The sequence below is a fragment of the Globicephala melas genome, chromosome 11, assembly GCF_963455315.2.
Source record: "Globicephala melas chromosome 11, mGloMel1.2, whole genome shotgun sequence".
In the NCBI taxonomy this organism is placed as follows: Eukaryota; Metazoa; Chordata; class Mammalia; order Artiodactyla; family Delphinidae; genus Globicephala; species Globicephala melas.
Window position 1 is genome coordinate 89176976 of NC_083324.2, and position 22537 is coordinate 89199512.

At 39.2% G+C, this 22537-nt stretch overlaps 1 protein-coding gene across 4 annotated transcripts in view; it reads left to right on the plus strand.

Annotated features, from left to right (window-relative positions):
- NUP153 (nucleoporin 153) overlaps positions 1-22394 on the plus strand; it is a 75219-nt gene extending 52825 nt beyond the window's left edge. Inside the window, exons 15-22 of one of the 4 annotated variants that reach the window (XM_060307877.2) lie at positions 4606-4713; positions 6582-7199; positions 10007-10201; positions 12409-13293; positions 15448-15804; positions 16493-16765; positions 19542-19710; positions 20123-22394. In XM_060307877.2, the coding sequence (XP_060163860.1) occupies positions 4606-4713; positions 6582-7199; positions 10007-10201; positions 12409-13293; positions 15448-15804; positions 16493-16765; positions 19542-19710; positions 20123-20204 (2687 nt within the window). In that variant the 3' untranslated portion in view covers positions 20205-22394. Of the gene's footprint in view, positions 1-4587; positions 4714-6581; positions 7200-10006; positions 10202-12408; positions 13294-15447; positions 15805-16492; positions 16766-19541; positions 19711-20122 lie in introns of all 4 variants that reach the window. The other 3 variants (XM_060307878.2, XM_030881336.3, XM_060307879.2) reach the window with 3 other exon arrangements.
- Positions 22395-22537: the final 143 nt, after the last annotated feature.

A 22537-nucleotide genomic window follows, 5' to 3' on the forward strand; every position in this document is an offset into this window, starting at 1 on the left:
GGTGGTTTTGTTTCAAGTATTGGGTGTTTGGGAAATGAAGAATAATCTGGGCTGAGTTACTCAGGTCAAGAATTCTGAGTAAGGACATTTCTCACCCAACAAACAGCCAAATGCAAGAGAACAAGAGGAAAAGCATGGCATACTTTGAAAACCGCAAATAATTTGTCATGAGATTGAGAGGTAGCTTTAAATTCTAAAAATTCTCTGAATGCTATGCTCAATAATTGGATTTTAATCTGAATGTGGTAGGAAAACATTGGGTGGTTTTTATAGGGGGTGAGATGGTGCCTTGGCGTAACAGCAGTGTGTTGAGTGGGCAGGTGGGTGGGAGTGGGGTGTCACATGCTGAGACACCAGTTAAGGGGCTGTTGCCTTATTCAGAAGTGTTTCGTTGACTATCTGCTGAGTTTGGGAATTTTTAAAAACTAGATCCTCCCTCAAAAGGTAGATTTAAAAAGCTGTCAAAGAGCCAGCTAAGAAAGTCTTTGTCTTTGGATGATCTGGAAGACAAGAGCATAGGTTACAAGAGTGGCACAAAATAAGAATTTGACTGGTATGTTTTCAATCCTGATTTTTGTTGAATAAAACAGCCCTGTGTAAGAGAAAGTAATAAGCATATTTCAGGTGTACTTAACACATGATTTTTTTTCTTTAATGTTACTGTGAATTCAAGAAGAATAAACCACTTCAAATTTCATTTTCATGCCTGGTTATGAGGGAAAGGCATTGAAGTCCTTCAGTTTTTATTAATGCTTTACTAATGGTAACTGAATGAGTAATAGTTTGTTAAAACAACTTTTGTGTTTCATTACATCTGGGGAAATTATCCAGATTTTTCAGGAGTTTATTATGAGTGGCATATATAGAATTGTTCTTACATTGAGACCTCTGTTTCTCACCACTTCTGTCATTAAAAAGCTGATGAAAATGTGCAAGTCATGGTTACGCTGTGATAGGAGCTAATTTTCCCATTATCTTCATTTTCCATCTCTTTGAGTATACTTTAGGAAATCCTTAAAATTTACCTTAAGTTGCTAAAAGCAATTCAATTTTAATTATAAAGGAAGATAGCATGTGATAAAGTAATAAAAGCATTTTTCTTTGTTTTGACACAGTTGTAAGAGATAGGTATGGTGTTTTGTTTTTTGCACATTTTTATTATTCAGGTGAAATTGACATAAGATAAAGTTAATCATTTACAGGGAACAATTCATTGGTGTTTAGTACAATCACAATGTTGATTGTGTTTAGTGCAGTCACCACCTCTAACTAGTACCATACATTTTTATCACTTCCAAAAGGAAACCTGTACCCATTAACCAGTTTTTCCCCATTTCCCCCCCCACCCCCCAACTGCTGACAGCTACTAATCTGTGTTCTATGTATTTACCTATCCTGGAACCATACAGTGTGACTTTTTGTATCTGGCTTCTTTCACGTACCGTTTTCAAGGTTCATCTGTCTTGTAGTATGTATCATTACTTCATTCCTTTTGTGGCTGAATGATATTCCATCATATGGATATACCATAAGTTATCTGTTTATTCGTTGATAGACATTTGAGTTGTTTCCACTTTTTGGCTATTGTGAATAGTGTTGCTATGAATATGCATGTACTTGTATTTGTTTGAATACTAGTTTCAGTGCTTTGGAGTGTATACCTGGGAATGGAGTTGATGGATCAAATGATAGTCCTGTATTTAACTTCTTGAGGAACTACAAAACTTTCTCTCAGCAGCCGGCCCATTTTACATTCCCACCAGCAGGATTCAAATTTCTCCATGTTCTCAGCATGTTTACTATTTTCCATTTTTTGATGATAGCCGTCGTAGTGGGTATGAAGTGATGCTTCATTGTGGTTTTTGTTGTTGTTGTTGTTTTTGCGGTACACGGGCCTCTCACTGCTGTGGCCTCTCCCGTTGCGGAGCACAGGCTCCGGACGCACAGACTTAGCGGCCATGGCTCACGGGCCCAGCTGCTCCGCGGCACGTGGGATCTTCCCGGACCGGAGCACAAACCCACGTCCCCTGCATCGGCAGGTGGACTCTCAACCACTGCACCACCAGGGAAGCCCTTCATTGTGGTTTTGATTTGCATTTATTTCCCTGAAGACTAATGGTGTTTAGTATCTTTTTTTTTTTTTTTTTTGGAACAGAGAAAGGTTTATTGCAGGGCCAAGCAAGGAGAACAGGTGGCTTATGCTTAAAAAACCTGAACTCCTGTTTAGCATCTTCTCATGTGCTTTTTGGCCCTTTACATATCTTCTTGGGAGAAATGTCTGGTCAGGTCCTTTGCCCATTTTCAAATTGGTTTGTCTTGTTGCTGAGTTGTAGCGTTTTTATATAGTCTGGATACTAGATCTTTATCAGATGTGTGATTTGCAAATATTTTTTCCCATTCAGTCAGTTGTCACTTTCTTGATAATGTCCTTAGATGCACAAAGATTTCTAATTTTGGTGAAGTTCAGTTTTTTATTTACTTGTGCTTTTGGTGTCATATCTAAGAATTCATTGTCAAATCCATGGTCATGAAGATACACCTCCTAGGTTTTAAGAGTTTTATGGTTTCAGTTCTTATGTTTAGGTCATTGATCCATTTTTTTGTTAAATTAATTAATTAATTAATTTTTGTCTGTGTTAGGTCTTCGTTGCTGTGCACGGGCTTTCTCTAGTCGCGGCAAGTGAGGGCTACTCTTCGTTGCGGTGTGCGGGCTTCTCATTGCGGTGGCTTCTCTTGTTGCAGAGCACAGGCTCTAGGTGCACAGGCTTCAGTAGTTGTGGCTCGTGGGCTGTAGAGTGCAGGCTCAGTAGTAGTGGCGCATGGGCTTAGTTGCTCCGCGGCATGTGGGATCTTCCCGGACCAGGGGTCTAACCTGTGTCCCCTGCATTGGCAGGTGGATTCTCAACCACTGCGCCACCAGAGAAGTCCCCATTGATCCATTTTGAATTAATTTTTGTTTATGGTGTGAGGTAAGGGTAGGTAGGGTTTTTGAACTACTTTACCCACTGCTTTTAAATTGGCAAGCACTTTAGAAGAAAAACCTGATTATTTATATTTTATTATGGAAAATTTCAAACATTCTCAGAAGTGGAAGCGTAGACTGAGTCCCCATACACACTTTACTGAGCTTCAGCATTTGCCATTTTGTGACCAATCTTGTTTCTCTCTCCCTCCTTCCTTCTCCCCTCACACACACGAACACACCTATCAGGTAATTTTGAAACAATCCCAAACATATTTCATCTGTAAACAAATATAATGACAAAATGATTATTGTACTCACAATATAGATCTCTTATTTTAAGTATAAGGATATGTTCGTTTTAGCAAGTTTGGGAACTATGAAAAGTAAAAATATCACTCTTTAGATATAAACGGTCAAAATCTTCTGGACTTTCTAACCTACTCTTTCCCATAACTATGCTTCTAAGAATGATTTTTTCTGGCTGCATAGCATTCCATCATGTCAATGTTCTGTAATTTATGTAGCTAGCCCCTTTTATTAAGTATCATCCAGGTTTTCAATATAATAACTGAAAGATATTTTCAATCATAGGATAAATTTATAGAAATGAAATATCTGGCTTAATTAAACATTAAATTTTTTTAACATCTTTATTGGAGTATAATTGCTTTACAATGTTGTGTTATTTTCTGCTGTATAACAAAGTGAATCAGCTATACGTATACATATATCCCCATATCCACTCCCTCTTGTGTCTCCCTCCCACCCTCCCTATCCCACCCCTCTAGGTGGTCACAGAGCACTGAGCTGATCTCCCTGTGCTATGCGGCTACTTCCCGGTAGCTATCTGTTTTACATTTGGTAGTGTATATATGTCCATGCCACTCTCTCACTTCATTCCAGCTTACCCCTCCCCCTCCCTATGTCCTCAAGCCCGTTCTCAGTGTCTGCGTCTTTATTCCTGTCCTGTCCCTAGGTTCTTCAGAACCTTTTTTTTTTTTAGATTCCATATATATGTGTTAGCATACGGTATTTGTTTTTCTCTCTCTGACTTACTCCACTCTGTATGACAGACTCTAGGTCCATCCACCTCACTACAGATAACTCAATTTCATTCCGTTTTATGGCTGAGTAACATTCCATTGTATATATGTGCCACGTCTTCTTTATCCATTCATCTGTCTATGGACACTTAGGTTGCTCCCATAAACATTAATTTTTAAAGTTTTTTTTTAATCAGTGTTGTAAATTGCTGTGTAATCAAATACCTATTTCATACAGTGTTTGAACTCACCCCTGTTGCCATATCCTCTTCAGGGTTTCAGTCTGATGAAACTGGTGAACTTATTGGTAACAATTACAGATTATATATAGTTTATATAATTTTTTGTCCTTCTGGAGGAGAGAGATGTCCAGTATGGGAAATAGTATTTTTTGCTTCCTTGTAATGGCAAGTTAACCCTGTACTTTAAATCATTTGTTCATTATCTTTGAATTACAGTGACTTTTTTGGTGTTTTTTTTTTTTTAAGATGTTGATTCACATTGACTTTGAGAGATTTTTAATACATGTAACTTGCTTTTTCTTAGCATAATATCTCTTACAATTAAAAAAAATTACAGCTCAAGATATCACTGCAGTGAACAGTCCAAGCTGTAAGAAGAAACCAGATGAAGATTGCAAGGGCCCTTTCAAACCTGCAAAAACCCTGAAAGAAGGAAGTGTCCTAGATGTTCTGAAGAACCCTGGTAAGATAATGGCTGCCCTTGAGATAATCTAAAATCTTAATTGCAAAATCATGATCTCATCTTAATATCATTTGTTAATACTTTGTTGTACTTCAGGCTTTTAAAAAATGATGTCTAGTTTGATAGGAGATTGGCTTTTGAATGTAGATGTAATCAGATGTAACTTTTTAGGTGCAAGACCTTAGTAACTATTTCTTTAGAATTTAAGGACTCTGCACTAAAATGGAATCTCTAAGGGGCAAGTATAGAAGGAGAAAATGTGAATTGCCTGTTAATTAGAGATGGGCCAAAAATTGGAAAAAAGTAAATAAACCTGATGATATACCTGGACATGTCTCTCTCTGAGAGCATTGAACTGCCTTGTTCTTCTCAGATTATTCCCCAGTTGTGGGATATATATAACAAAGCCAGGTGGAAAGGAAACATATGCTGACTGTAACACACACACACACACACACACACACACACACACACAGGATAGTACTCACTTCAAATAAAATAAGATATGAATGTTAGTGGGTAAGAATTTGAAGATAATGAATAGAAGTCCTCAAATAGGAATAGGTTTTCAGTTTGAAAATCAAAAAGGATAGTATAATTCCAACTGGGATGTATACTATAAGAATATAAAAGTGTTTATAAGATAATCTAGTAGCTCAGAAAGAATTTAGATTTATCCAGCACATGTGTTCATGTATAACTGCATGTGAGCTTCAATAATAAGGTTGGATGCTACAGCAAGATTTAGAGGGATTAGGTTTTTTTGGTGTAGCTCCCATTTTATAGATGGGTATACTGCCTACTAGAGTCTCAATATAGACGGTTTTATGCAGTTATGGGCAGGACTCCAGGATGCCTGTGTTAGGGTGAACTAAGTGGTAGTCAGCATCAAATGCATATAGGTTATCTTCATAGAAGTTACACTTTGCATTCATAATGCCCACTCCTCCCCTCTTTTAAACTTTTTTTAAATAGCAAAAATTTGGAGAAGTTACATGTTCTCTTGAGGGAAATCAGGAAAATCCAAAAAAGTGGGAGGAAAAGAAAACTTGTAACACCTTGAAGTGGTTACTGTTAAAATTTTGCCAACCGTAGTGACTCACGTTAATCATTAACAAAATAGTACATTTTCCTCTTTTGGGAGTAACTGAAGTATGTGGGATTGTTTTATCTTTAGGCAAAAAATAGCTCTAGGCTGGATTATTTCTTGTACCACTAGAAAACCTCTTTAACAACCTTCTGTATCATCTTTCCCTCTGATTTTCTTTTCCCTTGATGCTAAAGGCTAGAGAAACGGGTGTTTTTTTGGTGTATGTAAAATAAAAGTTAATTGGTCCAGAGTAAAGGATTGAAAGGTCATTTCTACAAATACAGTGTAGTTTGAGTGAAACTCAACTGTTGCCAGTTTTGATAGCACAAAGACTTTTCCTCATGGTTTTTTTCCTTATTTCCAAAGACTTTTCCTTATTTCATGGTTCTATGTGTATACCTTAATTAAGTCTCAAATTAGGTATTGGTTGAACTACAGTAAACAGATTCCTAGAGGAAGATGATATACTATAAACCAAACATCTTTTGTAGACTTTTACCTAGGTCTGTCGCTTATTAAATATGTGATTAGTACTAGAAATATAGCTTAGGTGAAAAACTACTTTTAAGTAGTCCATCTTGGACTGTAATAACTCTGTAATTAAGGTAAAAATGTTTCCTCCCAGGAATAATATTTTTATCATTAACAGCTATTACTCTATAATTATTGTCTATATTAATATTATTAATATTTATTAATGATTAATAAATAATAGGCTTTCTAATCAAAACGTGGACTAATCTTTTCCTTCCCACTCCCCTCTTCCCCCGCATTGTAGGTTTCACATCACCAAAGGCAGATTCTCTTGCTGCTCAACCTACCACCACAAGCCTGGTAGTTTATTCAAGACCAGCAATAAGTAGCTTTTCTTCTAGTGGAATTGGGTTTGGGGAAAGTTTAAACCCTGGGCCGTCGTGGCAGTGTGATACCTGTCTGCTCCAGAACAAGGTTACAGACAACAAATGTGTAGCCTGTCAAGCCGCAAAATTGCCGCCAAAAGATACTGCTGAACAGACCGGAACTGGGACACCGAGTAAAAGTGGCAAAGCAACTGTTTCTGCACCAGAGACAGGCTTTGGAGACAAATTTAAACCAGCAGTAGGAACTTGGGATTGCGATACCTGTTTAGTGCAAAATAAACCTGAAGCGATAAAATGTGTAGCTTGTGAAACACCGAAACCGGGAACTGGTGTTAAGCGAGTCCTTACGTTGCCAGTGGCTTCAGAAAGCGCTGTTACTGTGGCTGCTTCCTCCTCCAGCTGCACTGAGACCACTGGTGCCTTAGGATTTACAGATAAATTCAAAAGGCCCGTGGGATCTTGGGAGTGTCCAGTGTGCTGTGTTTCTAATAATGCAGAAGACAATAAATGTGTGTCCTGTATGTCTCAGAAACCAGGTACGTTTATGGCTGTTTGGAATAATTTTGTTCATTTCTTTAATAGAACATTTTAATTTATTCTCTGTAAAACAGCTAAGAATAACCTCAATATTTTAGATGTTTCAAGATGAGCATTTCCTCATATGTCTTAATTTTTCTGAACTGTCTTGAAATTAAAATGACTTGCTTGGGACTGGAACTGCATGTTCTCTTAGGAGAGGCTGTGTGTTAAAATCAGTCCAGCATTTGCTTTGACCTCTTTTTTTGTATGTAATTTTATCAGAAGCTTCTTGCTCTTCATGATCATTTTCAAAGTTGGCTAATATAGATGCAAAGGTCTTAAAACGGGGCAATCTTTCTCAAACCTTTACACAGAATAAAATATTCCTTTGTCTCTTTTCCTCTAAGTAGAAGTGAGGATGGCTAGTGGTCATTTACACAGCTGATTTCATTGCATTATGAGAAGGCTGTGGCTGAATGTTAATGGTGATACCTGTACCTGTATGCGCTATCTGCCAGAGATACTGCAATGATCATAAATTACTGAATCATTAATGAAAAGTTCTATTAGGTAACCAGAAAAATGAAGTTAGAGTTGAGTTTTTCCTGTTTCTGTTCAATTTTGAAAGAGTTAACTGAAGATTTACATTGATCTTTAATTCATTTGGAATTAATTCATTTGACTCTGCTGTGTTTGTAATGCTATTATATAATTATTTGGTACAGATATATGGTAACATGGATACTAAATAAAACATGTTATGAGTATCCTGGGAATTATACTTCCTATTTTTATTGCATTATCATGGATGTGTGATTTTGTGTTTGCAATGGAAAGCTCTTGAGTTAATAGCCCACATCCCTCTCTTAACACCAGGGGTGAGCCATATTTCTGATTCCTGCTAGACATCTCTACAAGAATAAGATTTCAGAATCTTTTTTCCGAAATATTTTTCTCTTTCCATCTGGCATTCTTCCTCTTCCCCTTAACAAAAAAAAGAAAGAAAGCTCTTGATACGTGTAGGAAACCAAAATTTATTCTGAGTTGATGGGTCAAACTTATATTTTTGATAAATCACCTGGTGGCTTTTTGGAGGATAGATTTGAAGGCAGCAAAATTTGGAAACCAGAGGACAGATTAGGAAGTTGATCAATAATATAGGTAGAGATAGTAGTGATATGTACTAATACAAGCAAATGGGGTATAGAATAATGTACGGTTTGAAGATATGTTGATTTCAAGCTGCTGAAGTTGACAGATATGTGTGAGGCCTTTGGATGTACTGATAATGGACCCTCTGGACTGGAGATACAGATTTGGGAGTCATTAGCCCATAGTTTTCAAGTAAGTCATGGGAGTAGAGGTGATATAAGGTGAGTGAGCAGAGCAAATAGAGAAGACAGCCTAAAACTGAACTCTGCCAACTTAAGAGAGTAGCAAGAATAGAACTTTGGAGCAGTTAATCTTTTAAATGAATAACCAGAGAGGAAAAACGAAAACCACGTGGTACTAGTTGCTTTTTAGGAGGATGGATTTCAAGGGAATGAAACCAGAGGTCTCAATAACAAGGCTATTAAGCAAGAGATGAGGGCGCTTGAACCAGAAGAGCAGTAGAAGGGTCAGAGAAAGAGAATGAAATAGATTGGAGAGATGTATAAGGGAAGAGTTGTCATCTAGCCAGGGTAGCCAGGTGGATAGTGGAACTACCAACAAAGAGATACCACAGGGATGAAAACCAGAAGTGTGGGTCTCAGGTATGGATGGGAAAGATTTTGTTGGTGGTTAAAATCATCAGAGTAGATGAGAGCTCATGAGAAGGGCAGTGGACCAAAGATGGCACAATTCTGTTGGCAAGATGGAAGAGAACATACCAGTAAAACACAGATCAGGTAACTGGGAAAAGTGACAACAGCTAGAGGACATTTAGAGAAGTGAGGTTACCAGAATGAATGGCTCCACTCTCAACACTGTATTTCTTCATGCAGCCGTGCCTTGCTGAGCTATCCTTCCTGTGCCGCCGCATCTGCCCACAAAATTGCTAGTTCTGCTTAAAAATGTAAATACCACCCCTGTGAATCCTTCTCCTATCCCATAGTAATTTCTTCTCTGTACTCTTGTTTAGATCATTTGTCACTCTCCGTCTTAGTGATGGTGCTGCTATGCATTTATGTTCGTTTTGCTTTCCCCCCTTTTAGACCAGAAACACCTTTAGAAGTTAAGCAACATTTTATTCATCTCGATATCCCCAGAACCTAAGCACGTTATGGCGCTTAATAAATGTCTGTTAAATGGCTACCTTATAACAGAAATGCCATGAACATAGTAGGTAGTGTTGAGTTGAATTGCGAAGTGGATAAAAGAGCACTTCTATGCAAAAATAGTCATTTCAAAGCCAGAGATCTGTGCTTTGAAATCTTGAAATGAATATTGCCTGGGCGGTGTGTTTTATGAGTCAGGCTGTTGCCTACAATTGAGAATGTATGTTTTATAATCTGTGATGTGTAACAAAATTGGATAGATTATTAAGGAAAATTCAGGCTTTTAGGCTCTGATTTGTGACCGTGGTTCTTAAAAACCATGGCTGTTCAAACTGGGGATTAAAAGGGGGCTCATCACTGAGCAAGGTGAGTGTGAGTTGCTCTTTTGTAAGATTAAAAGAAATCTGAGCTGTCTGTACTGTTTTTAACAATGTGATGTTTAGATTTCTGGCATTTTCTCTTAATAGGAAACACATTAAAAACTGTACATTTAGACTTAGTGGTGTCATTGAGATCTTGACATAATGTAAATCCGAATTTTCCTGTATTTCCCCATTATTTTTTAGGAAGTTCAGTACCTGCTTCAAGTAGCAGCACTGTCTCTGTCTCTCTGTTGTCTGGAGGCTGCCTAGGATTGGACAAGTTCAAGAAACCTGAGGGAAGCTGGGACTGTGCAGTGTGCCTAGTGGAGAATAAAGCAGATGCTAACAGATGCGCAGCATGCGAGAGTGCAAAGCCGGGCACGAAGTCTGAGTTTACAGGTAAGGTGTTGGCAAAGTGCCTCCTTAGATCACCACTTGAAAGTGGAATATTTACAAACAGCTTTGGTTTTAAAACTATTCATTCTCTGTTGAAAATTCATGTAAAATGAGCTCTTGTCCTGGACCTTTAGCTCGTATCTGTCTCTGAATTACTATGCAGTTGAATTGTTTGCTAGTCTGCAGTGAAGATAAGTACATTTTCTATTTTATTTGTTTTCATTTGAGAAGGAAAATGCTGGTTGCAGCCCACTGAATTAATTAACATGGCTAAGGGGATACAACTGGTTTGAAAAACACTGCATTTGGGTTTTAGAAGATCACTAAAGCTCCTTATGTGGCTGCTACCTCATGGTCCCTTTCCTGTTTTCCCCACCTGTAGTACAGTAATCACCATACCTTTAAACCTTCCTTTTGAGGCAGAAGTGCCTTTGAGATCCTTTGAGTCAGAGGTGATAACTAGTTAATTATTGTCTTTGGCACCTTTATTTTTAGCTTTCTGTCTAATATCACTTAAGGTATTTCAGAGACCGTGTGGATAGCCATTTGCTTTTGAGATTTTTTTTTGGGTGCGTTGGGTCTTCGTTGCTGCACGTGGGCTTTCTCTAGTTGCGGCGAGCGGGGGCTACTCTTCGTTGTGGTGCGCGGGCTTCTCACTGCGGTGGCTTCTCTCATTGTGGAGCACGGGCTCTAGGCGCGCGGGCTTCAGTAGTTGTGGCTCGTGGGCTCAGTAGTTGCAGCACGCAGGCTCTAGAGCACAGGCTCAGTAGTTGCGTGGTGCTTGGGCTTAGTGGCTCCTCGGCACGTGGGATCTTCCCAGACCAGGTATCAAACCCATGTCCCCTTCACTGGCAGGTGGATTCTTAACCACTGCGCCACCAGGGGAGTCCTGCTTTTGAGATTCTGATATAATTTCAAATAAGTTTCTTATGGAAAGAAAGTGGGGTGGGTAATCATTAAAGGGGGAAATCTGAAGACAAGCGATTTTTACAAGCCCTTGGTTGCCACCTGTCTCTATTTACATGTGGGTAAACAGAGTAATGGATGAATACCTTGGCACCGTTTAATGATTTTTGTGTTGAGCCAGTCATTCAAGTGCTTCATTTCTAGTTTATTCCACTACAGAGAAGAATTCTGAAACCAAGACTTTGAGCTTGTCAGTATAGTATTTTTATTTTTTTAAATATTGCTTCCAGGGCTTCCCTGGTGGCACAGTAGTTGAGAGTCCACCTGCCGATGCAGGGGACACGGGTTCGTGCCCTGGTCCGGGAAGATCCCGCATGCCGTGGAGCGGCTGGGCCCATGGGCTGTGGCCGCTGAGCGTGTGAGTCCGGAGCCTGTGCTCCGCAACGGGAGAGGCCACAACAGTGAGAGGCCCGCGTACCGCAAAAAAAAAATATATTGCTTCCACTCATATAATTCTAGTTCTTTGGTGCTAAAAATCTTAATTCTTAAGTAAATAACACATGTACTCACAGGATTTAAAAAGCAAATTATGACAGGATTCCCAGCGAAAAGTCTCTCTCTTGTCCCTATTGGCTCATTTTCCATCCTTCCTGCTCCACCAGTGGTAATAGCTATCTGTGGTTAGTTTCTTGTAACTCTTTCAGTGTTTCTTTATGCACATCACAAGCAAATATACTTCTATTCTCTCTATTCTTCTCTCTACCTTGTTAGAAAAGGTTGTATACCACACCGCCTTTTTGCACCCTTGACATTACCACAGATTAGCTTGGACTTTGTTCTTCATTTACAGCTGCCTGGATTGCATATGGCATTCTGCATATCTTTGAGTTTATCATTCAAATAAAGACTCAGCTGTAGACTTGCTGGGTCAAAGGGTACATGTGTCTGTAATTTGGGGTAAATATTGGCAAGTTGCCCTCCACAAATTCTGTGCTGATTTACACATCCACCTGCCATGTCTGGAGTGTCTGTTACTCCTAGCCTCATCACCAGCACTGTTTTATCAAACTTGTTTGATCTCTGTCAGTCTGATAGATGAAATGTGGCACATCCGTGTAGTTGTGAGTATCGAGATGCTGAATATGGGCAACTTGGTTCATGTTTACTGCCATTGTTAAACTAATACTCTTCGAAGTAGGCCTTTTCAGAGTTGTCCCATGTCCCTTTACTTTTCAAGGTTGACATTCTGTTTGAGAGAGTAGTAGTAATTCATTGTCTTTTTGGTGTTTCTTATATTTTTGAAGGCTTCAGCCCATCTTCCTCATCTTCGAACCCAGCAACCTCATCCTTCAAATTTGGTATCCCATCATCCTCTTCTGGGCCTTCTCAGACTTTAACAAACACTGGAAATTTTAAATTTGGAGATCAAGGAGGTTTCACAATAGGTGTGTCATTAGATTCTGGGTCTGTAACCCCTTTGAGTGAAGGCTTTAAATTTTCTAAACCAATAGGAGATTTTAAATTTGGAGTTTCATCTGATTCTAAACCTGAAGAAGTTAAAAAAGATAGTAAAAACGATAATTTTAAGTTTGGACTTGCTTCTGGTTTAAGCAATCCGCCTTCTTTAGCTCCATTTCAGTTTGGGGTGTCTAGTCTTGGGCAGCAAGAAAAGAAAGAAGAACCGCCGAAATCTTCATCAGCAGGCTTTGGCTTTGGTTCTGGTGTCATTAACCCTCCCCCTGCTGCTACTGACACCACAGTGACCTCTGAGAGCAAGAGCAGCTTCAGTTTTGGAACCGTGGACACCAAGAGTGTCCCAGGGGCTCCTTTCACATGTCAGACGCCAGAAGCAAAAAAAGAAGAAACCCCTGCCTCCAAAGGAGGGTTCACTTTCGGCAGCGTGGACCCTGCCCCCCTGCCATCTGCCTCGTTGTTTGTTTTGGGAAGGACAGAAGAGAAACAGCAAGAGCCTGTCACGTCTACATCTCTCGTGTTTGGGAAAAAAGCTGACAGTGAAGAGCCAAAGTGTACACCAGTGTTTTCCTTTGGGAACTCAGAGCAAACCAAAGACGAGGGTTCTTCCAAGTCTTCGACCTTTAGTTTCAGTATGGCAAAACCATCTGAGAAGGAATCTGAACAGCCAACGAAGGCCACTTTTGCTTTTGGAGCTCAAACCAGTACTACAGCTGGTAGGTATTAAACATTGTTGTTTTTTTTTTTTTTTACAAGGTGTCAAAGGTAGCAAGTCAAGGAATGGTTTATACTGGAAATAGTTGAGAGAGTACCAGTAATAGAACTCTCTGGGAAGCAGCCGAGGATTCAGCTCCTTCAGAATCCCCCCCCCCGTGATTCTCATGAAGTTATCTGCATATCTAATTTTGAGAAACACAGCTCTAATGGAAAGCCCACAGTATTTGCACATTTGTCCGTGACTTACTCTCTTCTGTTTGGGCTTTTATAATCAGAATTGACATATACTGTTCAGGAAAATAAGCATTTTTTCTTAAGCTCATGAAATATTTTATTTTTTAACTAATAAAATCTTTATGTACAGGCCTTCATTTACAAATAGAGATAACCAGTCTTCATCTGGCATTTAAGGAACATAGACAACAAATATGATAAATCCCTGAGAAATAGAGGTGATTATGAAAACTAAGATCTGGAAGAAGAAAAGGAAATAGTATTTTTAAAAGTTAAAGAAACACGGTTTGTGAAATAAAATCATTGTGTGGACTGAGGAGCAGCGGGGGCAAAAAAACAGCTGATAATTGGATTAGTGAACTGGAATTTCCCAGAACACAATGCAAAAGAACATGAACACTTTTGAATAATAAATTAGAAACACAAGAAAATGAAAAATTAACCTGAAAAAAGAAGTATGGAATTCCACACATAGGTGTGAGCAGTTTTTGTCTATAAAATTCTGCTTAAATTTTAACACACCCTTCAAAGGAAACAAAAACTAAATTATACATTATTATTTAGAAAGGAATAAAAATGAGATAGGGTCTAATCGAATTTAATCCTGGTATCGCTATACTGTTTCCATTGAAATAGACATTTTTAACGTCCTATTAAACCACCTGAAAGTGAGCTAACATGTTCCATTTTCTGTAAATTATACCAATGCCCATACCACAATGTGACCAGCCCTGTCTAGTAAATAGTGTTGGAACTGAGATGTTATTGGAACAAGTTTAAAAAAAAAAAGTCTTCTACTGAAGGTAGCTGGATTCAGGGTCACCATATAAAAAATCATTCTCTTTTCTCCAAATCAAGAATAAATAGTTGGACAGCATTTCCCATTTGTATTTACTAACATTTCCAATTTGTATTTTATAATATCAGCAGAACCTGCAACATGCTAAAGAATTAAGAGAACATAAAAGGCATGTTTTATATTTGTTCCTGAGTGAGAATATCCTTTACTCTTCACCTCACTCCCAATATAATTTCAGTTCTTAGAGGAATTTTTGTGGAGCTTGACAAGCTAAAATAATTCTAAAATTCACGTGGAAGGGAAAATGTATAAGAAATTTTGGGGAGAAGGGTACACATACAGTCAGGTAGGTTTGCCCTACTAATATCAAACAATACTACAAAGTTACAATATTTAAAATAGTCTAGTAACAGTAACTGTAGAGGTTTGGAAGTTAATACGTGGTAAAGGTAGAGTTACAAATTAGTGAGCAAAAGGGTACACCAGTCAGTAAAGGCGGCAGAGAAAATTGGCCATTGTTCAGATAAATTGAAGTTACAATCCTGCTAACATAAATTGCAAGATCAAATTTATAAAAGTGTAGCTATCTCCCATTGTCTGAATTTGTTATCCAAAGTATCCAGTTAGATTTGGATTTAAGGAATATTTTTTATTTTTATTAATCTGAATGCCAAAGGTTTTGCTATGTTAGACAAAATTCATAAGCCATAAAAGAAAAGGTGGATATATTTGACTACATCAAAATTTAACATGACAGGGCTTCCCTGGTGGCGCAGTGGTTGAGAGTCCGCCTGCCGATGCAGGGGACGCGGGTTCGTGCCCCGGTCCGGGAGGATCCCACATGCCGCGGAGCGGCTGGGCCCGTGGGCCATGGCCGCTGGGCCTGCGCGTCCGGAGCCTGTGCTCCGCAACGGGAGAGGCCACAACAGTGAGAGGCCCGCGTACCGCAAAAAAAAAAAAAAAAAAAAAATTAACATAACATGTCCATTTGATGAATGAATCTATATTAAAAACTTAATGATTGTTTTCTAATGGACTCGTATTAGACTTTAGGAAAAAATGCTTTTGGTATTACTTGTTTTTAAAGGTTTTTGTTTATTTCTTAATTTCTGTCTTATAGATCAAGGTACAGCAAAGCCAGTTTTCAGTTTCTTGAACAACAGTTCCTCTAATTCAAGTACACCAGCCACTTCAGCTGGTGGTGGCATATTTGGTAGTTCCACCTCGTCCTCCAGTGCGCCTGCGGCTGCCTTTGTGTTTGGACAGGCCAACAGTCCTGTGAGCAGCTCTGCCTTTGGGAACTCTGCCGAATCCAGTACATCTCAGTCTTTGCTATTTTCTCGAGAGAGCAAACCAGCAACCACGTCGAGCGCGGGCACAGCTGTCGCCCCATTTGTCTTTGGTCCGGGTGCCAGCAGCAGTGATACTGCCGCCTCTGGTTTCAGCTTTGGAGCTCCCACCACATCGAGCTCTGCAGGTACTTTTAAAAAAGAAGAGACATGTTAATTTGAATGGCTTTCATTGTAAGCAGATGAACTCTTAGCAAATACTACCACAAAAGAGCATGGCCGCTTTTAGGTCATCTCTACCCAGGGTGTGGTAGTTATTCAGTATGTGGAATGATGTGCATTTTGTGTACAGTTTAAGTAACTCTTGGAAGCAATATTTCTAATCTCATTAGGAGTATAATCTTTAGTTTTTTCAAGTGTTTCTTGTCTTTTTGGGGGTTTTTGTTTTGTTTTTCTTTGCAATGTTAATTTGTAAATAGCCAGACACCGAAGGTTATTTTAATAGACATTAGTCCTCGTTATGCAACGGATACATAGTCACAACATTAGCTGATTTCTGCAGTGTGTCACACTTCTGATGGCAGATCAGTTGTCTTCTTAGATTTATCTCTTTAAAGACCTAAAAATTTGGGGCTGTTAAGACAGGAGTCTTGTTAATGAAGTTTTTGTTTATTTGGATTTTATATGGTTTTACTAAATAATGGTAGAGAGAATTGTATTCTTAATCAGTATTCAAAACTTGTCTTGATAAGATGTGTTCAGCAAGGTAAGAGTCTGGAAAGAAGCTTGAAATGTGCTTTTCAGTTTATAGAGATTTCTTGAGGCTTATCTCATTTTAACCATCATGGTAATTTCAGTATTTCTGTGGGCCTCTAGGATCCTCCTTTGTATTCGGCACTGGACCTTCAGCACCATCTGCCAGTCCAGCGTTCGGTGCTAACCAGACCCCAGCATTTGGACAAAGCCAAGGTGCCAGCCAGCCTAACCCCCCAGGCTTTGGGTCTCTGTCATCTTCAGCAGCATTATTTTCTGCTGGCTCTCAGCCTTCACCGCCTACTTTTGGGACAGTGTCGAGCAGCAGCCAGCCTCCCGTGTTTGGACAGCAGCCTAGTCAGTCTGCATTTGGCTCAGGAACAGCTCCTAATTCCAGTAAGTATGTAGTAGTCATGTCCTTTGTTTCCGCATTTGGGTTCTGTATGTCTTAAATACAATGTTTTTCTTTGAACTTTGAAACCATGCATGTCTTTTTTTTTTTTTTTTTGTCTCTTGTACTTGGCAGAACAGAGATGTGTATTACCTATAAACAGCATTCCCAACTTTCACACAGTCAAGCACTTCTTTTCGGCTGCATTGGGTTTTCGTTGCTGTGCGCGGGCTTTCTCTAGTTGCGGTGAGCAAGGGCCACTGTTCGTTGTGGTGCGTGGGCTTCTCATTGTGGTGGCTTCTTCTGTTGCAGAGCACGGGCTCTAGGTGCGTGGGCTTCAGTAGTTGTAGCACGTGAGCTCAGTAGTTGCAGGACGTGGACCTTAGAGCGCGTGGGCTTCAGTAGTTGTGACGCACGGGCTTAGCTGCTCCGCGGCATGTGGGATCTTCCCGGACCAGGGCTCGAACCCGTGTCCCCTGCATTGGCAGGTGGATTCTTAACCATTGCACCACCAGGGAAGTCCCCCTCAATTTACTTTTAAACACACCTGTTGAGATTTTACTTCTACGTGTATTACTTTTTAATTTCCGAGTGGTCCTCTTTGTTCTGTGGATGTCTCCTTTTTATATCCTTCTGCTTTTGTTTTAGAAGCGTTTTCTATTGATCTCTTGAAGATATTAATGATGCAGAGGTTTTTTTCCCCCTTCTTAAAGCTTTTGCTTAGTCAGTTTTCTCCAAATTGCTTTTCTTTATTATTGTTCTGGTCTTAGTGTTTCTTATGAAATACTTTCCTCACGTGTTTGGTGCTTCTTGCCTCTCTACTTGTAGTGTTTGGGGGTTTTGTTTTAATTGTAGTAAGCATGTTTAACGTGAGATCTATCTACTCTTTCAACAAATTAAGTGTGCAATGCAGTGTTGTTAACTCTGGGCACAGTATTGTGCAGCAGAGTTCTAGAATGTACGCGTCTTGCATGACTGACACTCTATACCTTTTGAATAGCAGCTCCTCATTTCTTCCCACTCCCAAGCCCTCCTCTGCAGCCACCATTCTTTCAGCTTCTGTGAATTTGGTTATTTTAGATTCCTCATAGAAGTGAAGTCATGTAGTACTTGTTCTTCTGTGATTGGCTTATTTCACTTATGTCCTCCAGATGCATGCATGTTTTCCCATATTGCAAGATGAACATTCCATTTTATGTATATATGTCATTTCCTTTATCTGTGTATCTGTCTATGGATATTTAGGTTGTTTCTACATCTTGGTCATTGTGAATAATGCTGCAGTGAATGAGAGAGTCCAGCTATCTTTTTGAGAGCCTAGTTTCAAGTCTTTTGGGTAAATACCTAGAATGAGATTGCTGGATCATATGGTGGTTCTATCTTTAACTTTTTGAGGAACTTCCATACTGTTTTCCATAGTGGCTGCAGCGGTTTACATTTCTACCGACAGTTCACAAGGGCTCCCTTTTCTCCACGTCCTTGCCAACACTTGTTATTTCTTATCTTTTTGATAATAGCCGTTCTAAGAGGTGTGAGCTGATATCTCCTAGTGGTTTTGATTTGCATTCCCCCCGATGGTTAGTGAGGTTGAGCATCTTTTCATATTTACCCGTGTGTTGTCTCCGGAGAAATGTCTATTCAGGTTCTTTGCCCGGTTTTTAATTGGGTTATTTGAGGGGTTTTTTGGTTTGGTTTTGGTTTTTGTTTGTTGGTGGGGGGGGAGGTTTGCTCTTGAGTTGTAGGAGTTCGTATGTATTTTGGATATCAGCCCTTTATCAGATACATGGTTTGTGAATATTTTCTTCCATTCTACTTATAACTTTATGAGTGCAGGACACCTAAATACCACTCAATAATTCATTGTATGTGGTTAGGGCTTACAGATCTTGAATATCATTGTAGGTTTATCTAATAACTGGCTTGTCCTCTTGGGAAGAACTGGATGCTAGTACAATATCTTTAGGTCTTTCCTTTCAGACTGCCAGATTTCCCAGAGAAGATTCTTCCAGTCTCCTTCCTGAAGGGTATATATACTCCTGATTGCCAGCGGTATGGGAGCTGAGTCAGGGCAGAAGGCTGCCGCTCTCAATATTCATTGTATCAAGCTATGCTGAATGCTTCTGTTTGCAGTATGGTATCTTTGCCTTTATGTGTGATGTCCCCTGGTCCAGAGGCCTCTCCAGAGACTAAAGTTCTATTCTTCTGCTGGGTAGAGGAGATTTATTATCCTGTCTGGTGCTGGGGAGGGATTGATCTAGGTATCTGCTTCTTAAACAGATACTCTACCATTCTGCTGGGGTTTTTTTCAGTCACACCTTCATTCTCACTTCCGGAAGTACCTGGAACCTAAACCTTTTGGGTATGTTTAGTGTAAATGGAAAGACTTCTGTGCTTTCCCTTGCTGCTAGTTTAGTACTTGGCTCCAGTTAGCCTTCCAGCTTCAAAATTTTGTTGTGTTGTCTCCTCTCTCCATTTATTGTAAAATTCCCTTTACTGTTATTTTAACATAATTTTGAAGAAGATAGAGGTAAGTATGTTTGTTGATTCCACGGTCTTAGCGAAAAGTCCACCCTGCCCTTTTTTCCTTGGTCATGGGTGAGTTAGGTCACTTGTTTGAGGGTGTCAGGTATATATTGTGTGAGTGGAGAAAATACTTAATTTTCTTTAAGTGACCATAAGAGCTTTAACCCTTTACAGGTTTTTGTATGTAAAGGTCAGAGTCATTACTAGAAGAACCATCATTTTTACCTTAATAAAGTTTTTCTGCTTCATCTATTGCAGGTTCTGTTTTCCAGTTTGGCAGCAGCGCTACAAATTTCAACTTCACAAACAATAATCCATCAGGAGTGTTCACGTTCGGCGCAAATGCCAGCACACCTGCGGCCTCAGCCCAGCCCTCTGGCTCGGGGGGCTTTCAATTTAGCCAGTCTCCAGCGGCGTTTTCTGTGGGGTAAGAGAGCTTTTTGTTGAAATGGAGAAATTAACATAGTGAGGGTGTGTGTTTGTGTGTGTGTGTATAGAATCACCAAGGTGCAGTATGGCTGAGGTAAAATCTATGTTCTCCATCAGTTTACCGTATTACAATTTTGGAGGATCATGGCCTAAGAAAACTAGCAGGAGGGAGGGAGAGAGAGAGAGAGAGAGAGTGTGTGTGTGTGTGTGTGTGTGTCTGTCTGTCTGTCTGCTGTCTCGGGTATGAGGTGTAGCACAAAGTAGCAGGGTGTGTGTGCGTGTGTCTCTTGAGGGTATGAGGTGTAGCAGAAAGTAGTGTCCCCCACCCCATCACCAGTCACATTTAGTGTTATGATTGTGAACTTTCATCTGAGCATCATGTCACATTATAGAGTTTTTGTTTTTCGCAGGTCAAATGGGAAAAACTCATTCTCTCCTGGAACTGCAGTTTCTGGTCGCAAGATAAAGACTGCTGTTAGACGCAGGAAATAAAGATCTTGATGGTGTTATACACACTGTTTTAACAACAGCTGGTGCCCTACTTTCAGATTCTGGATTGTACTACGTGCTGGGTTATCTGAGGTCAGATCTTTAATTTTGGAATTTTCCTCCTTTTTTCTTTACAGAAGCCCCAACCTTACCTCTCCCACCCCCTTTTAAAAAAATAATAGCTAGACTGGTGACTTATTCTTCAGCAAAAATGTTTTATGATCCAGCAAATTATTCACTGGTTTGGCATAGGCTGGCTGAACCCAGGAATCGAGCCCGCTCAAGAGAATGGCTTTGTATACAACCTCTGCACCACCGTGTGCGTTGATATGCGTTTTATGGAACGCATTGAAATTGTAATTATATCTGAGGAATTCTGTATAGATTAGAGGATGTTGAAATGAATGATTTCTATGCTGAGTTTGTGCTGGTGTATGTGTGAAGTGAGTGAGTTGGGTGTATTGTGCACTAAAATTTTCTGATAGAGGAAGCCTGATTAAAGAGTGGTCCATGCTAAGGAGTTGTTAGATCTAGTTCGTTCTCCATTTAATAATTATATGCTATTTCTATATTGGCATTCTTCTGACTATCACCTGTCTTGCCTTTTTCATTATTTTATTATGAAACTTGTGTAAATACAATTTTGTTTCTGTACTTTTTTGGCATAACATAAATCTGTGAACTTGAAATTTTAATTTTGTGTTAGAAAGTTTTTTTTGTTGTTTAGTCTTGTCTCAGATTTTATTATGTAAATCCCATTATTCAAAGTTGCCTAAATCCATTTGGAAATCTTTAAAAAAAAAAAATTGGGGATTCTTAAAGTGAGTTTATTGGCTTTTCTGATCCAGTTTTTGTTTGGACCAAAAACCAGTATTGTACAAAGTATTAAGCATATATTTTTATATTTACTGAAATGGACTGTGGTGACTTTGGATAATAAGGAAAAGTTTAATATTAAAGCCATGTTTATTACAGTATAATTAACATGTTAAACCATGGGATAAATGCCATCAATAAAAAGTTATGAAATACGTTTTGTTCTAGTGTTAAATCCTAGTGAAGGTATGAGTGTTAGTGGAAGGGAACCTTTTTATGAAGGTTAACAATGGTCAGTTAGAAGAAAAATTCTGAAGAATACATTGAAGTGATTTGGACAACTCCTAACTGAAGGGGAAGTGTCTGAAGATAACCCTGCTTTATGTCTGGTGCTAGGAATCGCACCTACTTTGCATATAAATGGACATAGTTTTTAAAAGTTGAAAATAAACACACGCAGCCATTTCTGTTTGTATCTTCCTTGATAGGTGGCTAGACAATGTTTTATTGATAGAGTTCTTGGAGATGCATGCCCAAAATAGCCCACAAAAACTTCAGTGGTCCTTTTGTGGAATTTCTTTTGGATTATTTTATCGATTTTTTTAAACTAGATTTCTTTCCTGTGGTCCATAAAAGTGCTCTTGGGACAGCGTTTGATAATTGTATTCTTCAATCTGTACATATGATTATTCTGTGCCGACTTTTATTTTGCTGAACTTGTGGTTAAATTCAGTACTTTAAAATGTTTAAGAGCTTTTCTGTGTTTCCAGTGACATGGTTTCTCTTACTGAAAATGTCTTAGGACATCATCAAATGCTGGTTTCGGAGTAGGAATTTTGTATTTATAATTCTCACCTTATTAAATAATATACATTTGACATGAACCTCTTTTGGGGGCAGATGATGGTGAATGCTAAAAGAAGTAAACTGGAAACCTGTGGGGTGTTGATGCTGAGAAGTTAATGCCTAACTAAACTGCATGTTCGTTCACTCTTAGCCATTCTTTAGGTCGATATGGATGGGAATATTAGGCTTTCTATTCTGGGAAAGATTTTTCATTAAAAATGTGCTGGAAATATTTTATTTAGTAATTTTTTTTTAAAAGCAAGTAACTGAAAACCAAACTTAGGGTGGCTTATTTTATAAATGAAATCTGGCCCCCAGAACTGAGATCTCTAGGGCTAGAGTATTTGGGACTTAGGTAGGACTTGTCTTTTCATGTCAACTGCTTTAACTCTCAGGCTGCACATGGCAGCTATAGAAAACATTCGTGGTAGCAGCTCCAGCCTCAAATCAGTCCCTGCTTAAGCCCAGCAGAGGTATCTCTTCGTCGGACTGGTACAGGCTGTAGACCCACTCCCTGTGGCTGTAATAGCTGCCTTGGGTTCCATGCTCCATACACAAATGAAAGTCAAGCGCTGTTTGTGGAAGAAGGGGAAACGTTATGGAAAGAAAACAATAAAAGCCCACTTCTCGTGCTGGATCAATGAGGAATTGTTTTTAACTGAAAATAATCTCTG